This window comes from Oncorhynchus mykiss, chromosome 13 (assembly GCF_013265735.2).
Source record: "Oncorhynchus mykiss isolate Arlee chromosome 13, USDA_OmykA_1.1, whole genome shotgun sequence".
In the NCBI taxonomy this organism is placed as follows: domain Eukaryota; kingdom Metazoa; phylum Chordata; class Actinopteri; order Salmoniformes; family Salmonidae; genus Oncorhynchus; species Oncorhynchus mykiss.
The window spans coordinates 4,208,202-4,232,279 of NC_048577.1; the positions used below are offsets into that span (position 1 = coordinate 4,208,202).

Consider the following 24,078-nt stretch of genomic DNA (forward strand, 5'->3'; position numbering starts at 1 on the left):
TCTATATCACCAGCCACGTTGGCGGGGTTGAATGTCTATATCACCAGCCACGTTGGCAGGGTTGAATGTCTACTCCACCAGCCACGTTGGCAGGGTTGAATGTCTACTCCACCAGCCACGTCGGCAGGGTTGAATGTCTATATCACCAGCCACGTCGGCAGGGTTGAATGTCTATATCACCAGCCACGTTGGCAGGGTTGAATGTCTACTCCACCAGCCACGTTGGCAGGGTTGAATGTCTATATCACCAGCCACGTTGGCAGGGTTGAATGTCTATATCACCAGCCATGTTGGAGGGTTGAATGTCTATATCACCAGCCATGTTGGCAGGTTGAATGTCTATATCACCAGCCACGTTGGCAGGGTTGAATGTCTATATCACCAGCCATGTTGGAGGGTTGAATGTCTATATCACCAGCCATGTTGGCAGGTTGAATGTCTATATCACCAGCCATGTTGGCAGGTTGAATGTCTATATCACCAGCCACGTTGGTGGGTTGAATGTCTATATCACCAGCCATGTTGGAGGGTTGAATGTCTATATCACCAGCCATGTTGGCAGGTTGAATGTCTATATCACCAGCCACGTTGGCAGGGTTGAATGTCTATATCACCAACCACGTTGGCAGGGTTGAATGTCTACTCCACCAGCCACGTTGGCAGGGTTGAATGTCTATATCATCAGCCACGTTGGTGGGTTGAATGTCTATATCATCAGCCACGTTGGCAGGGTTGAATGTCTACTCCACCAGCCACGTTGGCAGGGTTGAATGTCTACTCCACCAGCCACGTTGGCAGGGTTGAATGTCTACTCCACCAGCCACGTTGGCAGGGTTGAATGTCTACTCCACCAGCCACGTTGGCAGGGTTGAATGTCTACTCCACCAGCCACGTTGGCAGGGTTGAATGTCTACTCCACCAGCCACGTTGGCAGGGTTGAATGTCTACTCCACCAGCCACGTTGGCAGGGTTGAATGTCTACTCCACCAGCCACGTTGGCAGGGTTGAATGTCTACTCCACCAGCCACGTTGGCAGGGTTGAATGTCTATATCACCAGCCACGTTGGCAGGGTTGAATGTCTATATCACCAGCCACGTTGGCAGGGTTGAATGTCTATATCACCAGCCACGTTGGCAGGGTTGAATGTCTACTCCACCAGCCACGTTGGCAGGGTTGAATGTCTACTCCACCAGCCACGTTGGTGGGTTGAATGTCTACTCCACCAGCCACGTTGGCAGGGTTGAATGTCTATATCACCAGCCACGTTGGCAGGGTTGAATGTCTATATCACCAGCCACGTTGGTGGGTTGAATGTCTATATCACCAGCCACGTTGGCAGGGTTGAATGTCTACTCCACCAGCCATGTTGGCAGGGTTGAATGTCTATATCACCAGCCACGTTGGCAGGGTTGAATGTCTACTCCACCAGCCACGTTGGTGGGTTGAATGTCTACTCCACCAGCCACGTTGGCAGGTTGAATGTCTACTCCACCAGCCACGTTGGCAGGGTTGAATGTCTACTCCACCAGCCACGTTGGCAGGTTGAATGTCTACTCCACCAGCCACGTTGGCAGGGTTGAATGTCTATATCACCAGCCACGTTGGCAGGGTTGAATGTCTACTCCACCAGCCATGTTGGCAGGGTTGAATGTCTATATCACCAGCCACGTTGGCAGGGTTGAATGTCTATATCACCAGCCACGTTGGCAGGGTTGAATGTCTATATCACCAGCCACGTTGGCAGGGTTGAATGTCTATATCACCAACCACGTTGGCAGGGTTGAATGTCTACTCCACCAGCCACGTTGGCAGGGTTGAATGTCTATATCACCAACCACGTTGGCAGAGTTGAATGTCTACTCCACCAGCCACGTTGGCAGGGTTGAATGTCTATATCACCAACCACGTTGGCAGGGTTGAATGTCTATATCACCAACCACGTTGGCAGGGTTGAATGTCTATATCACCAGCCACGTTGGCAGGGTTGAATGTCTACTCCACCAGCCATGTTGGCAGGGTTGAATGTCTACTCCACCAGCCACGTTGGTGGGTTGAATGTCTACTCCACCAGCCACGTTGGCAGGTTGAATGTCTACTCCACCAGCCACGTTGGCAGGTTGAATGTCTACTCCACCAGCCACGTTGGCAGGGTTGAATGTCTACTCCACCAGCCACGTTGGCAGGTTGAATGTCTACTCCACCAGCCACGTTGGTGGGTTGAATGTCTATATCACCAGCCACGTTGGTGGGTTGAATGTCTACTCCACCAGCCATGTTGGCAGGGTTGAATGTCTATATCACCAGCCACGTTGGCAGGTTGAATGTCTACTCCACCAGCCACGTTGGTGGGTTGAATGTCTATATCACCAGCCACGTTGGTGGGTTGAATGTCTACTCCACCAGCCATGTTGGCAGGGTTGAATGTCTACTCCACCAGCCACGTTGGCAGGTTGAATGTCTACTCCACCAGCCACGTTGGTGGGTTGAATGTCTATATCACCAGCCACGTTGGCAGGGTTGAATGTCTACTCCACCAGCCATGTTGGCAGGGTTGAATGTCTATATCACCAGCCACGTTGGCAGGGTTGAATGTTTACTCCACCAGCCACGTTGGTGGGTTGAATGTCTACTCCACCAGCCACGTTGGCAGGTTGAATGTCTACTCCACCAGCCACGTTGGCAGGGTTGAATGTCTACTCCACCAGCCACGTTGGCAGGTTGAATGTCTACTCCACCAGCCACGTTGGTGGGTTGAATGTCTATATCACCAGCCACGTTGGCAGGGTTGAATGTCTACTCCACCAGCCATGTTGGCAGGGTTGAATGTCTATATCACCAGCCACGTTGGCAGGGTTGAATGTCTAGTCCACCAGCCACGTTGGCAGGGTTGAATGTCTATATCACCAGCCACGTTGGCAGGGTTGAATGTCTATATCACCAGCCACGTTGGCAGGGTTGAATGTCTACTCCACCAGCCATGTTGGCAGGGTTGAATGTCTACTCCACCAGCCATGTTGGCAGGGTTGAATGTCTACTCCACCAGCCACGTTGGCAGGGTTGAATGTCTATATCACCAGCCACGTTGGCAGGGTTGAATGTCTACTCCACCTGCCACGTTGGCAGGGTTGAATGTCTATATCACCAACCACGTTGGCAGGGTTGAATGTCTACTCCACCAGCCACGTTGGCAGGGTGGTCACACAGAGCATTTGGGTACCGTTTTTTTCATCCAAAACCCACATGTAGAAGAAGTTAATTGGCCACACCTACTAATTGACTACGACTTCTAATTGGCCACACCTACGAAAAGGCCACACCCGATCCTAATTATTGTGTGTCTCTTTACAGAGTGTTTCTGAGCAGTGTGGGAGGAACGAGGTAGATCTACACATACTGTGTGGTGTGCTGGTCCTGGTTGCTTTAATGACCTTTTAACACGGTCTGTATTTGAACCTCTTTTTAAAACATGTCTGCTTTATAATAAATATGTATTGAACTGACGTTCATCAGTCCGGTAATTCTTTCAACCTCTTGATGTGCTCGGTGTACTGACGAACGCTCGTGCACACACACACACTCACTCACACACACTCACACACACACTCACTAACCTGGAGGTCTCGGCCACACTTCCCATGTGAGTGAACTGCTGGGAGTAAGCCAGACATTTCTGTAGAGAGAAACACATCCTGTGTTATTAATGTACTATCAACATGTTATGAATCTATTATAACACGTTGGACTGATTATATAGATGTATACACACACACAGTACCAGTCAGAAGTTTGGACACACCTGCTCATTCCAGGGTTTTTATTTATTTATTTTTACTATTTTCTACATTGTAGAATAATAGTGAAGACATCGAAACTATGAAATAACACATATGGAATCATGTAGTAACCAAAAAAGTGTTAAACAAATCAAAATATATTTTATATTTGATCACAGCTTGGAATGAGAAGCTGTCCAAACTTTTGACTGGTACTAATATATCTATATATCTATATCTGTCTGTCTGTCTGTGTCTGTGTCTGTGTCTGTGTGTGTGTGTGTGTGTGTGTGTGTGTGTGTGTGTGTGTGTGTGTGTGTGTGTGTGTGTGTGTGTATTGTTTTATTGTTGGTGCGGTGCTATATAAATATATTGTTTTAAATATATGCTGAAGGGGTGGACTGTTTAATAAGTTGTCATAAGAGTGTTATAACCTGGTGCTGCTGTCGGAGGAGCTCCATGTTAATGCAGTAAGAGTTGTCATAAGAGTGTTATAACCTGGTGCTGCTGTCGGAGGAGCTCCATGTTAATGCAGTAAGAGTTGTCATAAGAGTGTTATAACCTGGTGCTGCTGTCGGAGGAGCTCCATGTTAATGCAGTAAGAGTTGTCATAAGAGTGTTATAACCTGGTGCTGCTGTCGGAGGAGCTCCATGTTAATGCAGTAAGAGTTGTCATAAGAGTGTTATAACCTGGTGTTGCTGTCGGAGGAGCTCCATGTTAATGCAGTAAGAGTTGTCATAAGAGTGTTATAACCTGGTGTTGCTGTCGGAGGAGCTCCATGTTAATGCAGTAAGAGTTGTCATAAGAGTGTTATAACCTGGTGCTGCTGTCGGAGGAGCTCCATGTTAATGCAGTAAGAGTTGTCATAAGAGTGTTATAACCTGGTGCTGCTGTCGGAGGAGCTCCATGTTAATGCAGTAAGAGTTGTCATAAGAGTGTTATAACCTGGTGCTGCTGTCGGAGGAGCTCCATGTTAATGCAGTAAGAGTTGTCATAAGAGTGTTATAACCTGGTGCTGCTGTCGGAGGAGCTCCATGTTAATGCAGTAAGAGTTGTCATAAGAGTGTTATAACCTGGTGCTGCTGTCGGAGGAGCTCCATGTTAATGCAGTAAGAGTTGTCATAAGAGTGTTATAACCTGGTGCTGCTGTCGGAGGAGCTCCATGTTAATGCAGTAAGAGTTGTCATAAGAGTGTTATAACCTGGTGTTGCTGTCGGAGGAGCTCCATGTTAATGCAGTAAGAGTTGTCATAAGAGTGTTATAACCTGGTGTTGCTGTCGGAGGAGCTCCATGTTAATGCAGTAAGAGTTGTCATAAGAGTGTTATAACCTGGTGCTGCTGTCGGAGGAGCTCCATGTTAATGCAGTAAGAGTTGTCATAAGAGTGTTATAACCTGGTGCTGCTGTCGGAGGAGCTCCATGTTAATGCAGTAAGAGTTGTCATAAGAGTGTTATAACCTGGTGCTGCTGTCGGAGGAGCTCCATGTTAATGCAGTAAGAGTTGTCATAAGAGTGTTATAACCTGGTGCTGCTGTCGGAGGAGCTCCATGTTAATGCAGTAAGAGTTGTCATAAGAGTGTTATAACCTGGTGCTGCTGTCGGAGGAGCTCCATGTTAATGCAGTAAGAGTTGTCATAAGAGTGTTATAACCTGGTGCTGCTGTCGGAGGAGCTCCATGTTAATGCAGTAAGAGTTGTCATAAGAGTGTTATAACCTGGTGCTGCTGTCGGAGCAGCTCCATGAGGCTGTTGTACTGCTCTGAGGAGCGAGGAGAGGAACGAGACCGAGCCAGAGAGTAGTCCTCCTCACTGACTGGAGCACTGGGGACCTGTGGGAGGAAACGGAATACCGAGTCAGAGAGTAGTCCTCCTCACTGACTGGAGCACTGGGGACCTGTGGGAGGAAACAGGATACCGAGTCAGAGAGTAGTCCTCCTCACTGACTGGAGCACTGGGGACCTGTGGGAGGAAACGGGATACCGAGTCAGAGAGTAGTCCTCCTCACTGACTGGAGCACTGGGGACCTGTGGGAGGAAACGGGAGACCGAGTCAGAGAGTAGTCCTCCTCACTGACTGGAGCACTGGGGACCTGTGGGAGGAAACGGGAGACCGAGTCAGAGAGTAGTCCTCCTCACTGACTGGAGCACTGGGGACCTGTGGGAGGAAACGGGATACCGAGTCAGAGAGTAGTCCTCCTCACTGACTGGAGCACTGGGGACCTGTGGGAGGAAACGGGATACCGAGTCAGAGAGTAGTCCTCCTCACTGACTGGAGCACTGGGGACCTGTGGGAGGAAACGGGATACCGAGTCAGAGAGTAGTCCTCCTCACTGACTGGAGCACTGGGGACCTGTGGGAGGAAACGGGATACCGAGTCAGAGAGTAGTCCTCCTCACTGACTGGAGCACTGGGGACCTGTGGGAGGAAACGGGAGACCGAGTCAGAGAGTAGTCCTCCTCACTGACTGGAGCACTGGGGACCTGTGGGAGGAAACGGGATACAGAGTCAGAGAGTAGTCCTCCTCACTGACTGGAGCACTGGGGACCTGTGGGAGGAAACCGAGTCAGTTGTACAACGGAACGCTTTCAACCAAAAATGTGTCTTCCGTATTTAACCCCTCTGAGTCAGAGAGAGGAGTGGAAGGGGAGACGAGAGGGGAGGGGGAGAGGAGACAGGGGGAGGGGGAGAGGGAGAGGAGACAGGGGGGAGAGGAGACAGGGGGGGAGGGGGAGAGGAGACAGGGGGAAAGGAGACAGGGGGAAGGGGGAGAGGAGACAGGGGGAAGGGGGAGAGGAGACAGGGGAAGGGGGAGAGGAGACAGGGGGAAAGGGGAGAAGAGACAGGGGGAAGGGGGGGAGGAGACAGGGGGAGAGGAGACAGGGGGAGAGGAGTGGGTGTGTGTGTGGGGGGGGTAAGTGTGTGTGTGTGTGGGGGATTGGGTGGAGGGGTGTGTGAAATTGTTAATGTCAAGGGATGAATTTAACACATAAACAAATATGTACACACACACACACAGTTACCGACACACTGACACACGCACAAAAGACAGTGAGATAGAGAGAGGTGTGAAAAGTCAACAGCAGGAGATTATATATATATATATATATATATATATATATATATATATATATATATATATATATATATATATATATATATATATATATATATATATATATCTATATCTATATCTATATCTATATATATATCTATCTATCTCTCACACTCACACACACACACACACACACACACACACACACACACACGTGTCTTGGTCTCCCCCTGTCCTCTCCATCTGTTCCTGGCTTCTCCTGCAGTCTCAATGTTCCTCCTTTCCCTCCCTCCCCCCCTCCATCCTTTCCCTCCCCCCCTCCATCTCCTCCCTCCTTTCCCTCCCCCTGCCCTCCTTAACACACACAGTCCTCCTCTCTTTCCCTCCCTCCATCTCCTCCCTCCTTTCCCTCCCCCTGCCCTCCTTGACACACACAGTCCCCCTCTCTCTCCCTCCCTCCATCTCCTCCCTCCTCTCCCTCCCCCTGCCCTCCTTGACACACACAGTCCTCCTCTCTTTCCCTCCCTCCATCTCCTCCCTCCTTTCCCTCCCCCTGCCCTCCTTGACACACACAGTCCTCCTCGTGTTGGAAAAATAAAGTGTGAAGAGTAAAAGCCTCCACCTTGGTGATGTCTACAGGCAGGCCTCCCTTGGTGGCGCTGATCATCTGGTCCAGTCCTTTAGCGTGTCGGAGATGGACCGCCGCTCCCTGCATGTCCCTCATCTGTTTAGAACGCAGCGCCGCGCGGACGAACGCCTGTCGCCGCAGCAACAGGAAGTCCAACTGCTGCTGGGCTGCACCACAGGAAGGGACGTCACAGGGGGGAGGGAGGGAGTCAGGATGTGGATGTATGTGTGAGGGAGGGGGAGAGGGAAATGTGTGTGTGTGTGTGTGTGTGTGTGTGTGTGTGTGTGTAGGGAGACATCAGAGTGGCTAATGTAGAGGTGTCAATGGGAGAATGAATTTGTTCACGTCAAGGGATGAATTTAACACATCTATGAATATGTACACACACACACACACACACAAACTGACACCAACATACACACACCTTTAAGCCCCAGTCTGGAGCCCTGTGTTGTGTTGCCTCCAGAACCTGGTGTGGGAGGGGCCGGAGCTTTGCCTTTCTGGACTGGAGCTCCCACTGCAGGCTGGAGGGGGAGGGGGGGAGAGAGAGACGAGAGAGAGAGAGACGAGAGAGAGAGAGAGAGAGAGAGATAGACGAGAGAGAGAGAGACAGAGAGAGAGAGAGAGAGACAGAGAGAGAGAGAGAGAGAGAGAGAGAGAGAGAGACGAGAGAGACGAGAGAGACGAGAGATACGAGAGAGACGAGAGAGAGAGAGAGAGAGATGAGAGAGAGAGAGACAGAGACGAGACGAGAGAGACGAGAGAGACGAGAGATACGAGAGAGACGAGAGAGACGAGAGAGAGACGAGAGAGAGAGAGACAGAGACGAGAGACGAGAGAGAGAGAGAGACGAGAGAGACGAGAGAGAGACGAGAGAGAGAGACGAGAGAGAGACGAGAGAGAGACGAGAGAGAGAGACAGAGACGAGAGAGAGAGAGAGAGAAAGATAGACGAGAGAGAGAGACGAGAGAGAGACAGAGACAGAGACAGAGAGAGAGAGAGACGAGAGAGAGACGAGAGACGAGAGAGAGAGAGAGAGAGAGAGACGAGAGAGAGACAGAGACAGAGAGAGAGAGAGAGAGAGAGAGAGAGAGAGAGAGACGAGAGAGAGCGTTAAGTGAAGTTAAATCTTGAGCGTCAAGAAATCTCATGACATCATGTGTATCAGCATAATAGGTCATGGTGGTTACCTTGGCCAATTCCCCTGTTCCGTCCTCGTCCTCTGCGTCTGCGTCCTGATTGGCTAGTTTCATGGCCGTCTCCAGGACGCCCATGAAGTTCTGCTGGCTGCTCTCTGAGCCCTGCAGCGGAGGACAGCCTGGGCCACAACAACATAGTACAGAGTAAACACAGAGAACAAAACCACACTACGGCGTACACGCCAAAAACACGCTACAAACACGCTACGGCGTACACGCTAAAAACATGCTACTGCTTACACGCTAAAAACACGCCATGGCTTACACGCTAAGGCGTACACGCTATGGTGTACATGCTAAAAACACGCTACGGCGTACACGCTAAAAACACGCTACGGCGTACACGCTAAAAACACGCTACGGCTTACACGCTAAAAACACGCTACGGCTTACACGCTAAAAACATGCTAAAAACACGCTACGGCGTACATGCTAAAAACATGCTACAAACCCGCTACGGCGTACACGGTACAAAACCGCTACGGAGTACACGCTAAAAAACATGATGCTAGCAAGGGCCAGTCTGAGAGTAACAAAGTATATAAATTAAAAACTCTCATCCAATGAATCCATCATATAAACAAACACGGTACAGACTGAACACACACTACACTCAAACACCTATAGAGGTCATATGTGGGCCAGTGGGTAGAGCATGGCACCTGCAACGCCTGGGTTGTGGGTTGGATTCCCACGGGGAATAAAAGCTGATGATAAAAGCTGCAGCTAAATGCAGGTTACCTGGTGGTACAGGGAGATCAGCCAGGTTGACTGGGCGTCCAGCCTTATGAGACCTGATGGCGTCCTGGTATTGCTGTTACATATACACACACACACACGCACACACACACACACACACACAGAAAAAACATTAGTACGCTGTATCCAAGCAGGTATACATTACAGTGTGTGTGTGAGACGTTCCTGCTGTCAAAAGCATGGAACTTTTGGAGTTCTTTCTCATTCTTTGTGTGTGTGTGTGTGTGTGTACCTTGACGATGCGCTGGTGCATGCGTGCCTTGCGGTCGTCTCCTTTGCTCTTGGCCCCCTCTGCTGCAGCTTTGTATCTGTCCATCCTCTGTTGTAACGCTTCCCCTACACTGCCTGGGGCTGGGAGGGCTGTCACACACACACACACACACACACACACACACACACACACACACACACACACACACACTGAGCGACCTGGCACAAAATGGCCGCCGTGCATCAACCAGATGGGAGCTACACATTGGTGATGGAGGTGATTTTCCCCTTTAGAAAGACCCTTTATCTATCCAATCCATCATTATTATCATTAATATTATGTGTGTTACCGGAGTCGGCCACCGGGGGAGCTGCAGGGGGAGCTGCAGGGGAGGGCCTGGAGGAAGACTGGGGAGGAGCTGAACGCTCTACCACTGCATCTCCTGAGGAGAGAGAGAGGGATGAGAAGAAAGAGGAGTTGCGCCGTACGGGGGGGTTGAGATCAGATGTTTAGGGGTCAGGGCAAAATGTACGAAGTGTCTCAGAGTAGGAGTCCTGATCTAGGATCAGGTTCCCCATGTCCTCTTTTTCATTGTGATCTAAAAGGGAAAACTGATCCCAGATCAACACTCTCTCAGAGACTGAGACACTATGAATACAGACCCTGGTCTTCTAGTCTCTAGCAGGTCTTTAGGGATGAGACAGACACTATGAATACAGACCCTGGTCTTCTAAGCTCTAGCAGGTCTTTAGGGATGAGACTGACACTATGAATACAGACCCTGGTCTTCTAAGCTCTAGCAGGTCTTTAGGGATGAGACTGACACTTATGAATACAGACCCTGGTCTTCTAGTCTCTAGCAGGTCTTTAGGGATGAGACTGACACTATGAATACAGACCCTGGTCTGCTAGTCTCTAGCAGGTCTTTAGGGATGAGACTGACACTATGAATACAGACCCTGGTCTTCTAGTCTCTAGCAGGTCTTTAGGGATGAGACAGACACTATGAATACAGACCCTGGTCTTCTAGTCTCTAGCAGGTCTTTAGGGATGAGACAGACACTATGAATACAGATCCTGGTCTTCTAGTCTCTAGCAGGTCTTTAGGGATGAGACAGACACTATGAATACAGACCCTGGTCTTCTAGTCTCTAGCAGGTCTTTAGGGATGAGTTTCAAATGGCAGCCTATAGGCCCTAGTCAAAAGTAGTGCACTATATAGGGAATAGGGTGTCATTGATAAACCAAGCGCACCTGGAGGGGGAGGTAGAGAGCTGAGGTCCACTGGTTCCCCTCTGTCCAACGCCTCTACTACTGGGTCTAGTTTCTGTACAAGAGGAGGTGGTGGAGAGGGAGAGGAGGTGAAGAAGTGGTAGAGAGGGAGAGGAGAGGGAGAGGAGGTGAAGAGGGAGAGGAGGTGGTGGTGGAGAGGAGGTGGAGAGGGAGAGGAGGTGGAGAGGGAGAGGAGGTGAAGAGGTGGTGGAGAGGGAGAGGAGATGGAGAGGAGGTGGAGAGGGAGAGGAGGTGGTGGTGGAGAGGAGATGAAGAGGTGGTGGAGAGGGAGAGGAGGTGGAGAGGGAGAGGAGGTGAAGAGGTGGTGGAGAGGGAGAGGAGGTGGAGAAGGAGAGGTGAGGGAGAGGAGGTGGAGAGGGAGTGGTGGAGAGGGAGAGGAGGTGGAGAGGGAGTGGTGGATAGGGAGAGGAGGTGGAGAGGTGGTGGAGTGGGAGATGAGGTGAAGACGTGGTGGAGAGGGAGAGGAGGTGGAGAGGTGGTGGAGAGGGAGAGGAGGTAGAGAGGGAGAGGAGGTGAAGAGGTGGTGGAGAGGGAGAGGAGGTGGTGGAGAAGGAGAGGAGGTGGAGAGGTGTAGTCAGGTGGGTGTGTTCCTGTACATTGCCAACATGCCAGATCTCACAATGGCTGGATAGGTCACAGGAGGTTGGTGGCACCATAACTGGGGAGGATGGGGCTCGTGGTTATGACTGGAGCAGAATAGGTGGAATGGTATCAAATACATCAGACATAAGGTTTCTAGGTGTTCGATGCCATTCCATTTGCTCCGTTCAGGCCATTATTATGAGCCGTCCTCCCCTCAACAGCCTCCACTGGGATAGGTGTTGAACATATCAGCTAAACACATCATGTGATACAGCAACTTGATGTCAGACTGAGCAGTCGATGACGTGGCACGCAGCTATTGGTTGATGCAATGCAGCAGCTGGCATCTAGTCAGACAGGAACACTACCTTGTTTACTTGTACAACACTACATTCCTATAGACAACAATGGACTTTTTACTCCCTTTTCCCTGACTCCTAAAAGTACTTGTTACACTTTGAATGCTTAGCAGGACAGGAAAATGGTCCAATTCACACACTTATCAAGAGAACATCTCATCCATACTGCCTCTGATCTGGCGGACTCACTAAACACACAGGCATCTTTTGTAAATTATGTCAGACTGTGCCCCTGGCTATCTGTACATTTAAAAAAACATGACATTTTTTTGCTAAATATAAGGAATTTGAAATGATTTTTACGTTTACTTTTGATAGTACTCAAGTAGTATTTTGCAGAGTGACTTGAGATATTTTCAGTTAAAGTATCTTTACTTTAACTCAAGTATGACAGTTGGGCACTTTTCCCACCAGAACATTCCACCTGGGAAAGTGTGCGTGTCCTTCTCATTTAACTCCTACAGGTTTTACAGGACCTCACTGCTGCCTCGTCTTTCTCTGCCATTTCTGACACTGTTAACGATGACGACGTAGTGGTGGAGAGTCGACTTCAAAATAATTGATTCCTCGACTCCCGGTGTCAACTTCCATTTCTGAGTGTCACGATTCGATTTCGCTAGGAATCAACTCTTACGATTCAGTATTTTTTAGATAGGGGGAGAATGATTGATTACCGTACACAAACACTCAAATCTTTCATAGCGAGCTAGCGAGGGACAGAGAGAGAGAGGGGGCACAGTATAGGCAGGTCAGATCCTTTAACCCCTAGTGGAGGTCCTTGGAGGTCCTTTAACCCCTAGTGGAGGTCCTTTAACCCCTAGTGGAGATCCTTTAACCCCTAGTGGAGGTCCTTTAACCCCTATTGGAGGTCCTTTAACCCCTAGTGGAGGTCCTTTAACCCCTAGTGGAGGTCCAATAACCCCTAGTGGAGGTCCTTTAACCCCTAGTGGAGGTCCTTTAACCCCTAGTGGAGATCCTTTAACCCCTAGTGGAGGTCCTTTAACCCCTATTGGAGGTCCTTTAACCCCTAGTGGAGGTCCTTTAACCCCTAGTGGAGGTCCAATAACCCCTAGTGGAGGTCCTTTAACCCCTAGTGGAGGTCCTTTAACCCCTAGTGGAGGTCCAATAACCCCTAGTGGAGGTCCTTTAACCCCTAGTGGAGGTCCTTTAACCCCTAGTGAAGGTCCTTTAACCCCTAGTGGAGGTCCTTTAACCCCTAGTGGAGGTCCTTTAACCCCTAGTGGAGGTCCTTTAACCCCTAGTGGAGGTCCTTTAACCCCTAGTGGAGGTCCTTTAACCCCTAGTGGAGATCATTTAACCCCTAGTGGAGGTCCTTTAACCCCTAGTGGAGGTCCAAGGAGGTCCTTTAACCCCTAGTGGAGGTCCTTTAACCCCTAGTGGAGGTCCTTTAACCCCTAGTGGAGGTCCTTTAACCCCTAGTGGAGGTCCTTTAACCCCTAGTGGAGGTCCTTTAACCCCTAGTGGAGGTCCTTTAACCCCTAGTGGAGGTCCTTTAACCCCTAGTGGAGGTCCATGGAGGTCATTTAACCCCTAGTGGAGGTCCTTTAACCCCTAGTGGAGGTCCTTTAACCCCTAGTGGAGGTCCTTTAACCCCTAGTGGAGGTCCTTTAACCCCTAGTGGAGGTCCTTTAACCCCTAGGGGAGGTCCATTAACCCCTAGTGGAGGTCCTTTAACCCCTAGTGGAGGTCCTTTAACCCCTAGTGGAGGTCCTTTAACCCCTAGTGGAGGTCCTTTAACCCCTAGTGGAGGTCATTTAACCCCTAGTGGAGGTCATTTAACCTCTAGTGGAGGTCATTTAACCTCTAGTGGAGGTCCTTTAACCCCTAGTGTGTGGGGTACCTTGGCGATGTGGTAGTGTTGTCTGGCCAGCTCTGACTCTCCTCCCTGCTTGGCGTGGAGGGCTGCCAGCTTATACTCCCTCTGTCTGTTTAGAACACACTGCTTCAACTCTACAGAGAGAGAGAGGAGAGGAGGGAGAGAGGAAGGAGAGAGGAGGGAGAGAGGAGGGAGAGAGGAAGGAGAGAGGAAGGAGAGAGGAGGGAGAGAGGGAGGAGGGAGAGAGAGGAGGGAGAGAGAGAGGAGGGAGAGAGAGAGGAGAGGAGGGAGAGAGAGGAGAGGAGGGAGATAGGAGTGAGAGAGAGAGGAGAGGGGGGATAGAGGAGGGAGAGAGAGAGGAGGGAGAGAGAGAGTGATATAACAACCAGAATGTTCCAGTGCTTAGGGGACTGCGTTGACATTTACAGGCTGGTATCTGTCTTCAAAAAGGTGTATGTGTGGTCTACCTGAGTGTCGTGCGTCTGGTTGAATGGGGGTGAGGGGGGAGATAGCAGGTGTATCCGGGGTAACGGCAGTGTGTTTCTGAGGGGGGACCAGGAGGCGGGGCTTAGGAGGCAGGGCAATAGGCGGAGCCTCCCTCAGAGGCTTCTGATTGGTGAACGGGGAGGGCGTCAGCACTGGGGTTGGCAGCTCCCTCTCTTTGATTGGTTTAGGCTGCTGCACGGGGGCTGGGGCAGACTTTCCACCTGTGGAGACAGGAGGCGGGATTTCCTCTTCGTTGACCGGTTTTCCTTTCTTGGCTGACGTCATCATGGACTGCAACGTCTAGGGGGAGACAACAAGCAAGCAAACATACAATTCAGCTGACTGGAAAAGTAGACCTTCACATGTCGAATCACAGGTTTACATATGGCTAGATGAATCTGGGGTAATTCATGTTCCTGGAGCCGCATGTATCAAGCGTCTCATAGGATTGCTGATCTAGGATCAGGTCCATCCTGTCCAGTAATCTTGTTCATTATAATCTTAAGGGAAAAACTGGTCATAGATCAGCACTCCTACTCTGAGACACATCATCATACAACCAGCACATGGTCTCTGGCTCACCTTCAATCCGCGGTCGTATCTGCGAGCCTTGCTGGTCTCCCCCTCTGCATTAGCATTGGAGATGGCTGTCTGGTACATGTCAATGCGTTCAGCCAGGCAGGCCTCGAGCCCGGTTGCACCACTAGGAGTGCTGGGGGTGGAGCGGGGGGTGGAGTTAGAGCTTGGAGTGGTGGCAGGTTTCTGAACCTCTTCATCATCATCGTCCTCCAACACCTCATTCAGCTCAGCCTGGGGATGGATAAAGACACATAAATGCATAAAACACACACAGATAGGGAGAGAGAGAGAAAGAGACACACACACACACACACACACACACACACACACAGATAGGGAGGGAGAGAGAAAGAGACACACACACACACACACACACACACACACACAATTCAGGAAAAGTGTTGCCATTGGGAATGAAACAACAACAGATAGGAGGAAGATAAAGGACAAGAGAAGTGTGAAGAGGAGTGTAAACATGGTGGATACCAGGAGATCATCATCATCCTCCAGATCATCATCCCCATCATCATCCTCATCAAGGTCCTTCATACACAGAGCCGCCATACGCTCGATATCAGCCATGGGAACTGGAGCTGTGGAGAGGCAGGCAGGACAGACACACACACACGGTATCAACCCGGTTCTAGTGGTAGGGTCTGTGGAAGTTATTTCATACAAGATTGGGAGAAGATAATGGGTGAGGATGATGATGATGGTGAAGAATAGGATGATCCTCACATTTTCCTGTCCCTTTCTTCCCCTGGGACCCGCCCATCAGAGCCAGGAGCTCCGCCTCCAGCTCTTTTTCATTTCCTCCTCCATCCATCCCTCCATCCGGAGACAGATCCAGGAGCAGCCCCATCTTACAGAGACAAAGAGAGGGAAAAAGAAAGAGAATTTAAAACACAAATGACTGGTGTTATCAATGACAACTTGACTTACAGTTATCAAATCAATGATCAAAATGACGTTACCTGTTTGGCTCGCGCTGCCCCCTGTCCCCTGGGCGGGGGGTTCCGACTGTGACTCATGGAGAGAACCTTGTCAACGGACCTGTGGCACAACTACAACAACACAGCAGAACCAAAGAGACCTATTGTAACATGTGGCAAATAGTTCCAGTAGATAGCTACATTCAGCTTTTATCGTACACGTGTTGACAGACAAAAATGGACAGCTAGCTACAGGACTTTGTTGAATTTACACTGCATTTAGCTAGTTGGAGACGTTTCATTGATATCATGGCTGCTAATAACACATTCGTTGACTGCTCACGTTTTGTGTCAGTCTCTGACAACGCTTAGCAACAAATGAGTACAGTGACGTTAGCAGTTAGCTATCAACAGCAAATTCATAGTATCATCCATGGCACAAATGTTGTTTATCCTCATTCGATGTTGAGCAGCTCTGACTTGTAGTAGTTAGCTTGTTAACAAGGTAACGTTAGCTTGCTATAAGCTGCCATGTCATTTGTAAACATTGCCACTAAAATCTTTGTTTTACCTTGTCACACGTTATCCACGGACCATATGGTGAGCGCTTTCTTAGTCCATACGACGACTGATCATTTCGAAAACATACGAGAGAACCCTAGTCACGTATAAATTACTGCTAGTTAGAGAGCTATTAAAAACACGAAAAGGTGTGTACATTGGCTACTTCCTACTTCCTGCATTGGGTAACCATTGGCAACGCGACTATCTCGCTTTACGGCGTTTGAAGAACACGCCCAGAAATCGCTGAAAAATATTCTAACAAGTGTGTAGCTGTAAGGTCCAGTCAAAGTTATATGTAAAAAATCTTATATTCGTCACCGAACATTAGATTTGTTTAAATCTTAGCAAGACAGTTGTGCTTGGTATGCACTGTAGCTATATGTTTCAGTGAGAGTGTTAAACGTTTGATAGCTAGCAAGCAAGAGAGACCACTCACAATCCGTCTTGATCTGCACTGCCAGGTAGGCTAGCTACCTACAGTTGTGACCAAACCAAGAGCTTGAGGAGAAACTAAGATCTCCCATCAAAATTCAAAAGTATTAGCTAGATAGATGTTATTGGCTAGTTGTCTTTGTTTTGAATGAGATGTTTTGTCAGTGTCATGAAATCTGATATTATTGGCAAATCATTGTTAGCTAACTTAGCCAACTGACACTTAGTCTCTGTTTTGTTTTTGCATAGCATTGGAAGAGCTAGCTTGGGAGGATGACCAAAAAACAAAAGCAAACCACAAGTAAGACTGAAATAACCCCCGTTAAATTCACATCAACTGTATATTGGGGCTTAAAACGATCTCCAATACTTTCATTGGCTGAAATCATTCATTCCTAAAGTGAATACCTGGACATAAAACGTTCATCCAACATAGTTGAATTTATCTGAGATTTTAATTTAACCAGGTAAGTCGACTGAGAACACATTCTCAGTTACAGCAACAACCTGGGAAATAGTTACAGGGATGAATGAGCCAATTGGAAGCTGGGGATGATTAGGTGACCAGGATGGTACGAGGGCCAGATGGGGAATTTACCCCAGACACCTTTATTAACACCCTTACTCTAACAATAAGTGCCATGAGATCTTTTAGTGACCACAGAGAGTCAGAACCCCCATTTAACAACCCATCCAAAAGACAGCATACACAGGGCAATGACCCCAATCACTGACCAATATTTGTTTTGACAAGAGGAAAGAGTGCCTCCTACTGGCCCTACAACACTACTTCCAGCAGCATCTGGTCTCCCATCCAGGACCAACCCTGCTTATCTTCAGAAGCCAACCAGCAGTGGGATGCAGGGTGGTATGCTGCTGGCAAGATACTGAAAAACAAAGTGAAAGGTTGCCAGTCCACCCGTTTGCTTGCTAATGTATGTGTGAAAGAAAGGACAGTTCCTTAGCATGAAGTGGATGTTTTCTCTCCAGGTTTCACACCTCCCCAGCCTAGGTCACTCAGGTCAAGGAAGAGAAAGTGCAGTGATGAGTCAGAGGAGAGCTCCCCCTCTGGAGAGACAGTGGAAGCACAGCCCTCACACCTTGAACAGGTAGCCACCAGAAGTTCCATTTGCTGGTTGAGCGTTTGTCAGTTACAATTCAAATGTTGCTATGTTCTAACTGATTCCTCCTCCTCTGCTGTGTGCAGCAGGACACTGAGGGAACAGTGTTAAACACCACCTCTCCTCCTAAAGATCCCCACTGCCCTCTGACCGCCTGTACTACTCATCCATCTCAGCAGGCTAACAAAGCGGGAGATACCACTGCACCCAAGCAAGAGGGGGATCCAGTGGAGGAAAGTCCGGTTGTGACTGGCTTCGAGGGAGAACAGGCCATTGGAGGGGCTGTGGAGCGGGCGGGCACAGAGGAGTCAGTTCCAACCAATCAGGATGGTGGAAATAGTCCACACGAAGACCATAGTGTGGAGTCCTCTGTCAAAGATGACAAGGGTAGAGAAGAAGAAGACATCAAGACACAGAGTTTCCTCAGCTTCCCCCCACACCCACTGACTGTAGCACAGCCCCAACCCCAGCCCTCCCTGCTTCCCTCCAAGGAGGTCAACGTTGGGGACGGGGACAGTCAAACCGACAAGAAAGAGGAGCAGTGTGGAGAGAAGAACCCAAAGCCCAATATGGAGGAGCTCGACAGTGAACAGCAGGAGGCTATAGATGACAGAGGTGTTTGTCTTGGTGGTGGGAGGGAGGGGCCACCAGTGGAGGAGGACAGATCTGTGGAGGAACCAGTGAAGAAGAGGAGAAGGAGAATGGGGATGTGTGGTCTGGGAGAGAGGGAGAGGAGGGGAATAGAGTGGCAGAAGGAACGAAAGAGTGTGACGGAAGGAGGGAGGGAGGGAGAAGAGATGGTGCTGGTGAGGAAAGCGGAGGAGGAGAAAGTGGAGAAAGAGAGAGAGGAGGACATCGGGCAGAGTGGTGATAGTGGTGGTGGTTGTGCCAACCTGGTGGCTGTAGAGGGAACTACAGCAGCATCATCCTCTGATCCGTCCCTCCTTTCATTCTTCCCTCCATCCGCTCCTCTGGGGAGTACCACTGAACAGAGGAAGGAAGAGGGGGAGAAGTTAGATGAGGAGCAGCTTCAGTCAGGGGGAGAGGCCAGCTATGCAGAACCCTGCGAAGTGGCTTATTCTGGGACAGAGCAGGTCACAGGAGAGGGTCTCCGGACCGGCCTGGAGGTGGACCCACTGAGTGAGCAGCCTGTGGTGTTAGTGGAAGAAGAGCTAGACACAGAGGGGGTTGTGGAGAAGAACCAGGAGGGGGACAGGGGGGGCTGTGGGTCTAATGAGCCAGAGGAGAGCCCCCCTAGGGCCCCTACACCATCCTCCACCACCACCCTTACCTCTATCCCTCTGGAGGCTGGGGCAGAGAGGGAGCATCACGGAGAGGTTCAGAGCTCATCTACCCAGAGAGAGGGGGGGGCTGAAGATGGGGCAGGGACTGTGGCCGACCCCCGGGCACTCATTCTGGCCCCGGCTGACAGAGGAGAGTCCACCATGCCTCCCCCCACAAAGCCAGGTCCTGGAAGGGAGGGGCACAACCAGGCTCCAGTGACACCTGGTGGCTCGGAGGAGAACAACCACGTGAGTGTTTTTGTTGACGTCTTTGTTTGTTACTTTGTTTGTTTGTTTGAGTCCTGATTGTTTGTGTATTTCAGTCCACCACCCCGGACCTGACCAGAGACAACGATGATGCTGCTGTCGTTGATCCGTTTGGAGTGCTGCCTCTGGACGACGTGTCTGACTCTCAACTCAACACCATCACTCTGACGTGAGAGAGGGGGAGGAAGGAGGGGGTATAGGAGGTAGACGCAGGCATGGGGGGAGGAAGGAGGGGGGTATAGGAGGTAGACACAGGCATGGGGGAGGAAGGAGTTTGGTATAGGAGGTAGACGCAGGCATGGGGGGAGGAAGGAGGGGGTATAGGAGGTAGACGCAGGCATGGGGGGAGGAAGGAGGGGGGTATAGGAGGTAGACACAGGCATGGGGGGAGGAAGGAGGGGGGTATAGGAGGTAGACGCAGGCATGGGGGGAGGAAGGAGGGGGTATAGGAGGTAGACACAGGCATGGGGGGAGGAAGGAGGGGGGTATAGGAGGTAGACACAGGCATGGGGGGATATACCACCTGCAGTACCCAGCGATAACCACTGATCTAGATATACCATCTGCAGTACCCAGCGATAACCACTGATCTAGATATACCACCTGCAGTACCCAGCGATAACCACTGATCTAGATATACCACCTGCAGTACCCAGCGATAACCACTGATCTAGATATACCACCTGCAGTACCCAGCGATAACCACTGATCTAGATATACCACCTGCAGTACCCAGCGATAACCACTGATCTAGATATACCACCTGCAGTACCCAGCGATAACTACTGATCTAGATATACCACCTGCAGTACCCAGCAATAACCACGGATCTAGATATACCACCTGCAGTACCCAGCGATAACCACTGATCTAGATATACCACCTGCAGTACCCAACGATAACCACTGATCTAGATATACCACCTGCAGTACCCAGCGATAACCACTGATCTAGATATACCACCTGCAGTACCCAGCGATAACCACTGATCTAGATATACCACCTGCAGTACCCAGCGATAACTACTGATCTAGATATACCACCTGCAGTACCCAACGATAACCACTGATCTAGATATACCACCTGCAGTACCCAGCGATAACTACTGATCTAGATATACCACCTGCAGTACCCAGCGATAACTACTGATCTAGATATACCACCTGCAGTACCCAGCGATAACCACTGATCTAGATATACCACCTGCAGTACCCAACGATAACCACTGATCTAGATATACCACCTGCAGTACCCAGCGATAACCACTGATCTAGATATACCACCTGCAGTACCCAGCGATAACTACTGATCTAGATATACCACCTGCAGTACCCAGCGATAACCACTGATCTAGATATACCACCTGCAGTACCCAGCGATAACCACTGATCTAGATATACCACCTGCAGTACCCAGCGATAACCACTGATCTAGATATACCACCTGCAGTACCCAGCGATAACCACTGATCTAGATATACCACCTGCAGTACCCAGCGATAACCACTGATCTAGATATACCACCTGCAGTACCCAGCGATAACCACTGATCTAGATATACCACCTGCAGTACCCAGCGATAACCACTGATCTAGATATACCACCTGCAGTACCCAACGATAACCACTGATCTAGATATACCACCTGCAGTACCCAACGATAACCACTGATCTAGATATACCACCTGCAGTACCCAACGATAACCACTGATCTAGATATACCACCTGCAGTACCCAGCGATAACCACTGATCTAGATATACCACCTGCAGTACCCAGCGATAACCACTGATCTAGATATACCACCTGCAGTACCCAGCGATAACCACTGATCTAGATATACCACCTGCAGTACCCAGCGATAACCACTGATCTAGATATTTCATCTGGTTTCAGTAACATTACTGGTCAGATACATTTATCCATCTTCCTAGAACCAGTACACTATTTTCTAACTTTGTATTGGCTTGTTTTGAAGCCTACGATGAACCCTTATTCCCCATATAGTGCACATGTGGCCCTGGTCGAAAGTAGTGCATTATATAGGGAATGGTGCCATTCTCTGTCTCTCTCTTCCCCTTAACTAGTGAGAAAGAGGAAGAGGAAGGGCATGAAGACGCTACAGAACTGGTCTGTGGCCTGATCAGAGAACTCTCCTACCTAAAGTGAGTCTTCGTCTCTTTTCCTTCCTCTCCCTCCATCCTTCTACTGCTTCACCACTTTCTCCTAGTGATGACCTTTGACCTAATGAACTTTAGAAGTCAGCCTGATCTGCCCCACAGATTTCTGAGCTCAGATTGGCTAGATGGCTGTCTGCTCAGATGGACATAGATTAGGATCTCACCTCCTTAGTTAACACAGGAGAGGAGGAGAACAGGGGATGAGGTTCTAAATTCTGCTGTTAGCTGTGCCATGTGTTCCTCTCCCTCCTCCTTCACTACTGTTAGCTGTGCCATGTGTTCCTCTCCCTCCTCCTTCACTACTGTTAGCTGTGTAATGTGTTCCTCTCTCTCCTCCTTCACTACTGTTAGCTGTGTAATGTGTTCCTCTCTCTCCTCCTTCACTACTGTTAGCTGTGTAATGTGTTCCTCTCTCTCCTCCTTCACTACTGTTAGCTGCATCAAATCAAATCAAATGTATTTATATAGCCCTTCGTACATCAGCTGATATCTCAAAGTGCTGTACAGAAACCCAGCCTAAAACCCCAAACAGCAAGCAATGCAGGTGTAGAAGCACGGTGGCTAGGAAAAACTCCCTAGAAAGGCCAAAACCTAGGAAGAAACCTAGAGAGGAACCAGGCTATGTGGGGTGGCCAGTCCTCTTCTGGCTGTGCCGGGTGGAGATTATAACAAAACATGGCCAAGATGTTCAAATGTTCATAAATGACCAGCATGGTCGAATAATAATAAGGCAGAACAGTTGAAACTGGAGCAGCAGCACGGCCAGGTGGACTGGGGACAGCAAGGAGTCATCATGTCAGGTAGTCCTGGGGCATGGTCCTAGGGCTCAGGTCAGTTGAAACTGGAGCAGCAGCACGGCCAGGTGGACTGGGGACAGCAAGGAGTCATCATGTCAGGTAGTCCTGGGGCATGGTCCTAGGGCTCAGGTCCTCTGAGAGAGAGAAAGAAAGAGAGAAGGAGAGAATTAGAGAACGCACACTTAGATTCACACAGGACACCGAATAGGACAGGAGAAGTACTCCAGATATAACAAACTGACCCTAGCCCCCCGACACATAAACTACTGCAGCATAAATACTGGAGGCTGAGACAGGAGGGGTCAGGAGACACTGTGGCCCCATCCGAGGACACCCCCGGACAGGGCCAAACAGGAAGGATATAACCCTACCCACTTTGCCAAAGCACAGCCCCCACACCACTAGAGGGATATCTTCAACCACCAACTTACCATCCTGAGACAAGGCTGAGTATAGCCCACAAAGATCTCCGCCATGGCACAACCCAAGGGGGGGGGCGCCAACCCAGACAGGATGACCACATCAATGAATCAACCCACTCAGGTGACGCACCCCTTCCAGGGACGGCATGAGAGAGCCCCAGTAAGCCAGTGACTCAGCCCCTGTAATAGGGTCCACTGGGAGAATCCCAGTGGAAAGAGGGGAACCGGCCAGGCAGAGACAGCAAGGGCGGTTCGTTGCTCCAGAGCCTTTCCGTTCACCTTCCCACTCCTGGGCCAGACTACACTCCTGGGCCAGACTACACTGCATGACAGTGGTGATCAGATGTTCTGTATCCCTCCTCCTTCACTACTGTTAGCTGCATGACAGTGGTGATCAGATGTTCTGTATCCCTCCTCCTTCACTACTGTTAGCTGCATGACAGTGGTGATCAGATGTTCTGTATCCCTCCTCCTTCACTACTGTTAGCTGCATGACAGTGGTGATCGGATGTTCTGTATCCCTCCTCCTTCACTACTGTTAGCTGCATGACAGTGGTGATCAGATGTTTTGTAAGTAGTAGTAAAAACAGACAAATAGCAACTGAAAATAATATCACTCTCTCCCAATGCATCTCTTCCTCCCCTATCCTTCTCTCCTTTTCTCTCCCTCTTTTCTTTCCTCCCTCCATCTCTATCTCTCCCTCCTTCATCCCTCTCTTTCAGTCGGGTAGTGATGGCTACCCATCGGGAGCTAGAGTCTCTTCGCCGTGGCAACAAGACCGCGAGGCCTCCCCCACGCCGCGTCTTCCCCCCACGACGCTCTGAGATCTAGAATGCCTCCCAAATAGCACCCTATTCCCTATATAGTGCCCTACTTTTGACCTGGGCCCATAGACACTATATAGGGAATAAGGCTCTGGTCAACAGTGGTACACTATATAGGGAATAAGGTGCCATTTGGGACCTACAGCGAACCATCATCGCAATGCCCCCAAAGGCTCATGGGTAACAGTCTTCACATAGTGGAGGCTCACTTGAAAGTTGATTTGTATTTATGTTTTGACTTGAATACTTAAGATCAGTTTGAGAACAATGATCCAAAGTATCAACCCAGATGAGAACTGAATGTTTGTCAAGTTCTATGGACACAACGTTATAATAATAATGCTGGTCTATAATACCATTTAAGGGTTCTTTTCTTCTCCTCTGCCTTTCCTAATGCTGAGGACATCAGTTTGGAACAGTATGTAGTTACTGTGTTTTGTAGAATGTGTTATAAAATAAATGATCACTAAGGTGAATCTTTGGTTATTGTACATCTCCTCA

At 49.6% G+C, this 24,078-nt stretch overlaps 2 protein-coding genes across 4 annotated transcripts in view; one reads left to right on the forward strand and one right to left on the reverse strand.

The window, feature by feature from the left end:
- LOC110495043 (coiled-coil and C2 domain-containing protein 1A-like) overlaps positions 1-16,437 on the reverse strand; it is a 34,402-nt gene extending 17,965 nt beyond the window's left edge. Inside the window, exons 1-16 of one of the 2 annotated variants that reach the window (XM_036939894.1) lie at positions 16,261-16,437; positions 15,732-15,821; positions 15,496-15,619; positions 15,244-15,350; positions 14,761-14,988; positions 14,160-14,478; positions 13,717-13,826; positions 10,876-10,948; positions 9,971-10,063; positions 9,643-9,770; positions 9,393-9,465; positions 8,643-8,770; positions 7,877-7,976; positions 7,447-7,619; positions 5,489-5,602; positions 3,613-3,671 (exon numbers count right to left, since the gene is read on the reverse strand). In XM_036939894.1, the coding sequence (XP_036795789.1) occupies positions 3,613-3,671; positions 5,489-5,602; positions 7,447-7,619; positions 7,877-7,976; positions 8,643-8,770; positions 9,393-9,465; positions 9,643-9,770; positions 9,971-10,063; positions 10,876-10,948; positions 13,717-13,826; positions 14,160-14,478; positions 14,761-14,988; positions 15,244-15,350; positions 15,496-15,619; positions 15,732-15,788 (1,886 nt within the window). In that variant the 5' untranslated portion in view covers positions 15,789-15,821; positions 16,261-16,437. The remainder of the gene's footprint in view (positions 1-3,612; positions 3,672-5,488; positions 5,603-7,446; positions 7,620-7,876; positions 7,977-8,642; positions 8,771-9,392; positions 9,466-9,642; positions 9,771-9,970; positions 10,064-10,875; positions 10,949-13,716; positions 13,827-14,159; positions 14,479-14,760; positions 14,989-15,243; positions 15,351-15,495; positions 15,620-15,731; positions 15,822-16,260) is intronic. The other variant, XM_036939893.1, reaches the window with a different exon arrangement.
- Positions 16,438-16,448: 11 nt separating this feature from the next.
- LOC118936517 (uncharacterized protein C19orf57-like) lies at positions 16,449-24,078 on the forward strand. 2 transcript variants are annotated; one of them, XM_036939895.1, is made up of 7 exons: positions 16,449-16,714; positions 16,935-16,986; positions 17,676-17,794; positions 17,893-19,338; positions 19,413-19,525; positions 21,441-21,518; positions 23,476-24,078. In XM_036939895.1, exons 2-7 carry the CDS (start codon positions 16,959-16,961, stop codon positions 23,582-23,584), a joined length of 1,893 nt encoding a protein of 630 aa, XP_036795790.1. In that variant the 5' UTR covers positions 16,449-16,714; positions 16,935-16,958; the 3' UTR covers positions 23,585-24,078. The 2 variants fall into 2 exon arrangements, with proteins under 2 accessions (XP_036795790.1, XP_036795792.1); XM_036939897.1 differs by having other exon boundaries at positions 16,462-16,714; positions 17,983-19,338.

What these genes read in the sequence shown, in the direction of transcription:
- LOC118936517 (XM_036939895.1), top strand. Translation starts at nt 16,959, where the DNA reads ATGACCAAAAAACAAAAGCAAACCACAA. An exon ending in AGCCCTCACACCTTGAACAG is followed by an intron (nt 17,795 to 17,892) that starts GTAGCCACCAGA and finishes TGCTGTGTGCAG; the next exon opens with CAGGACACTGAGGGAACAGT. An exon ending in AGAGAACTCTCCTACCTAAA is followed by an intron (nt 21,519 to 23,475) that starts GTGAGTCTTCGT and finishes CCTCTCTTTCAG; the next exon opens with TCGGGTAGTGATGGCTACCC.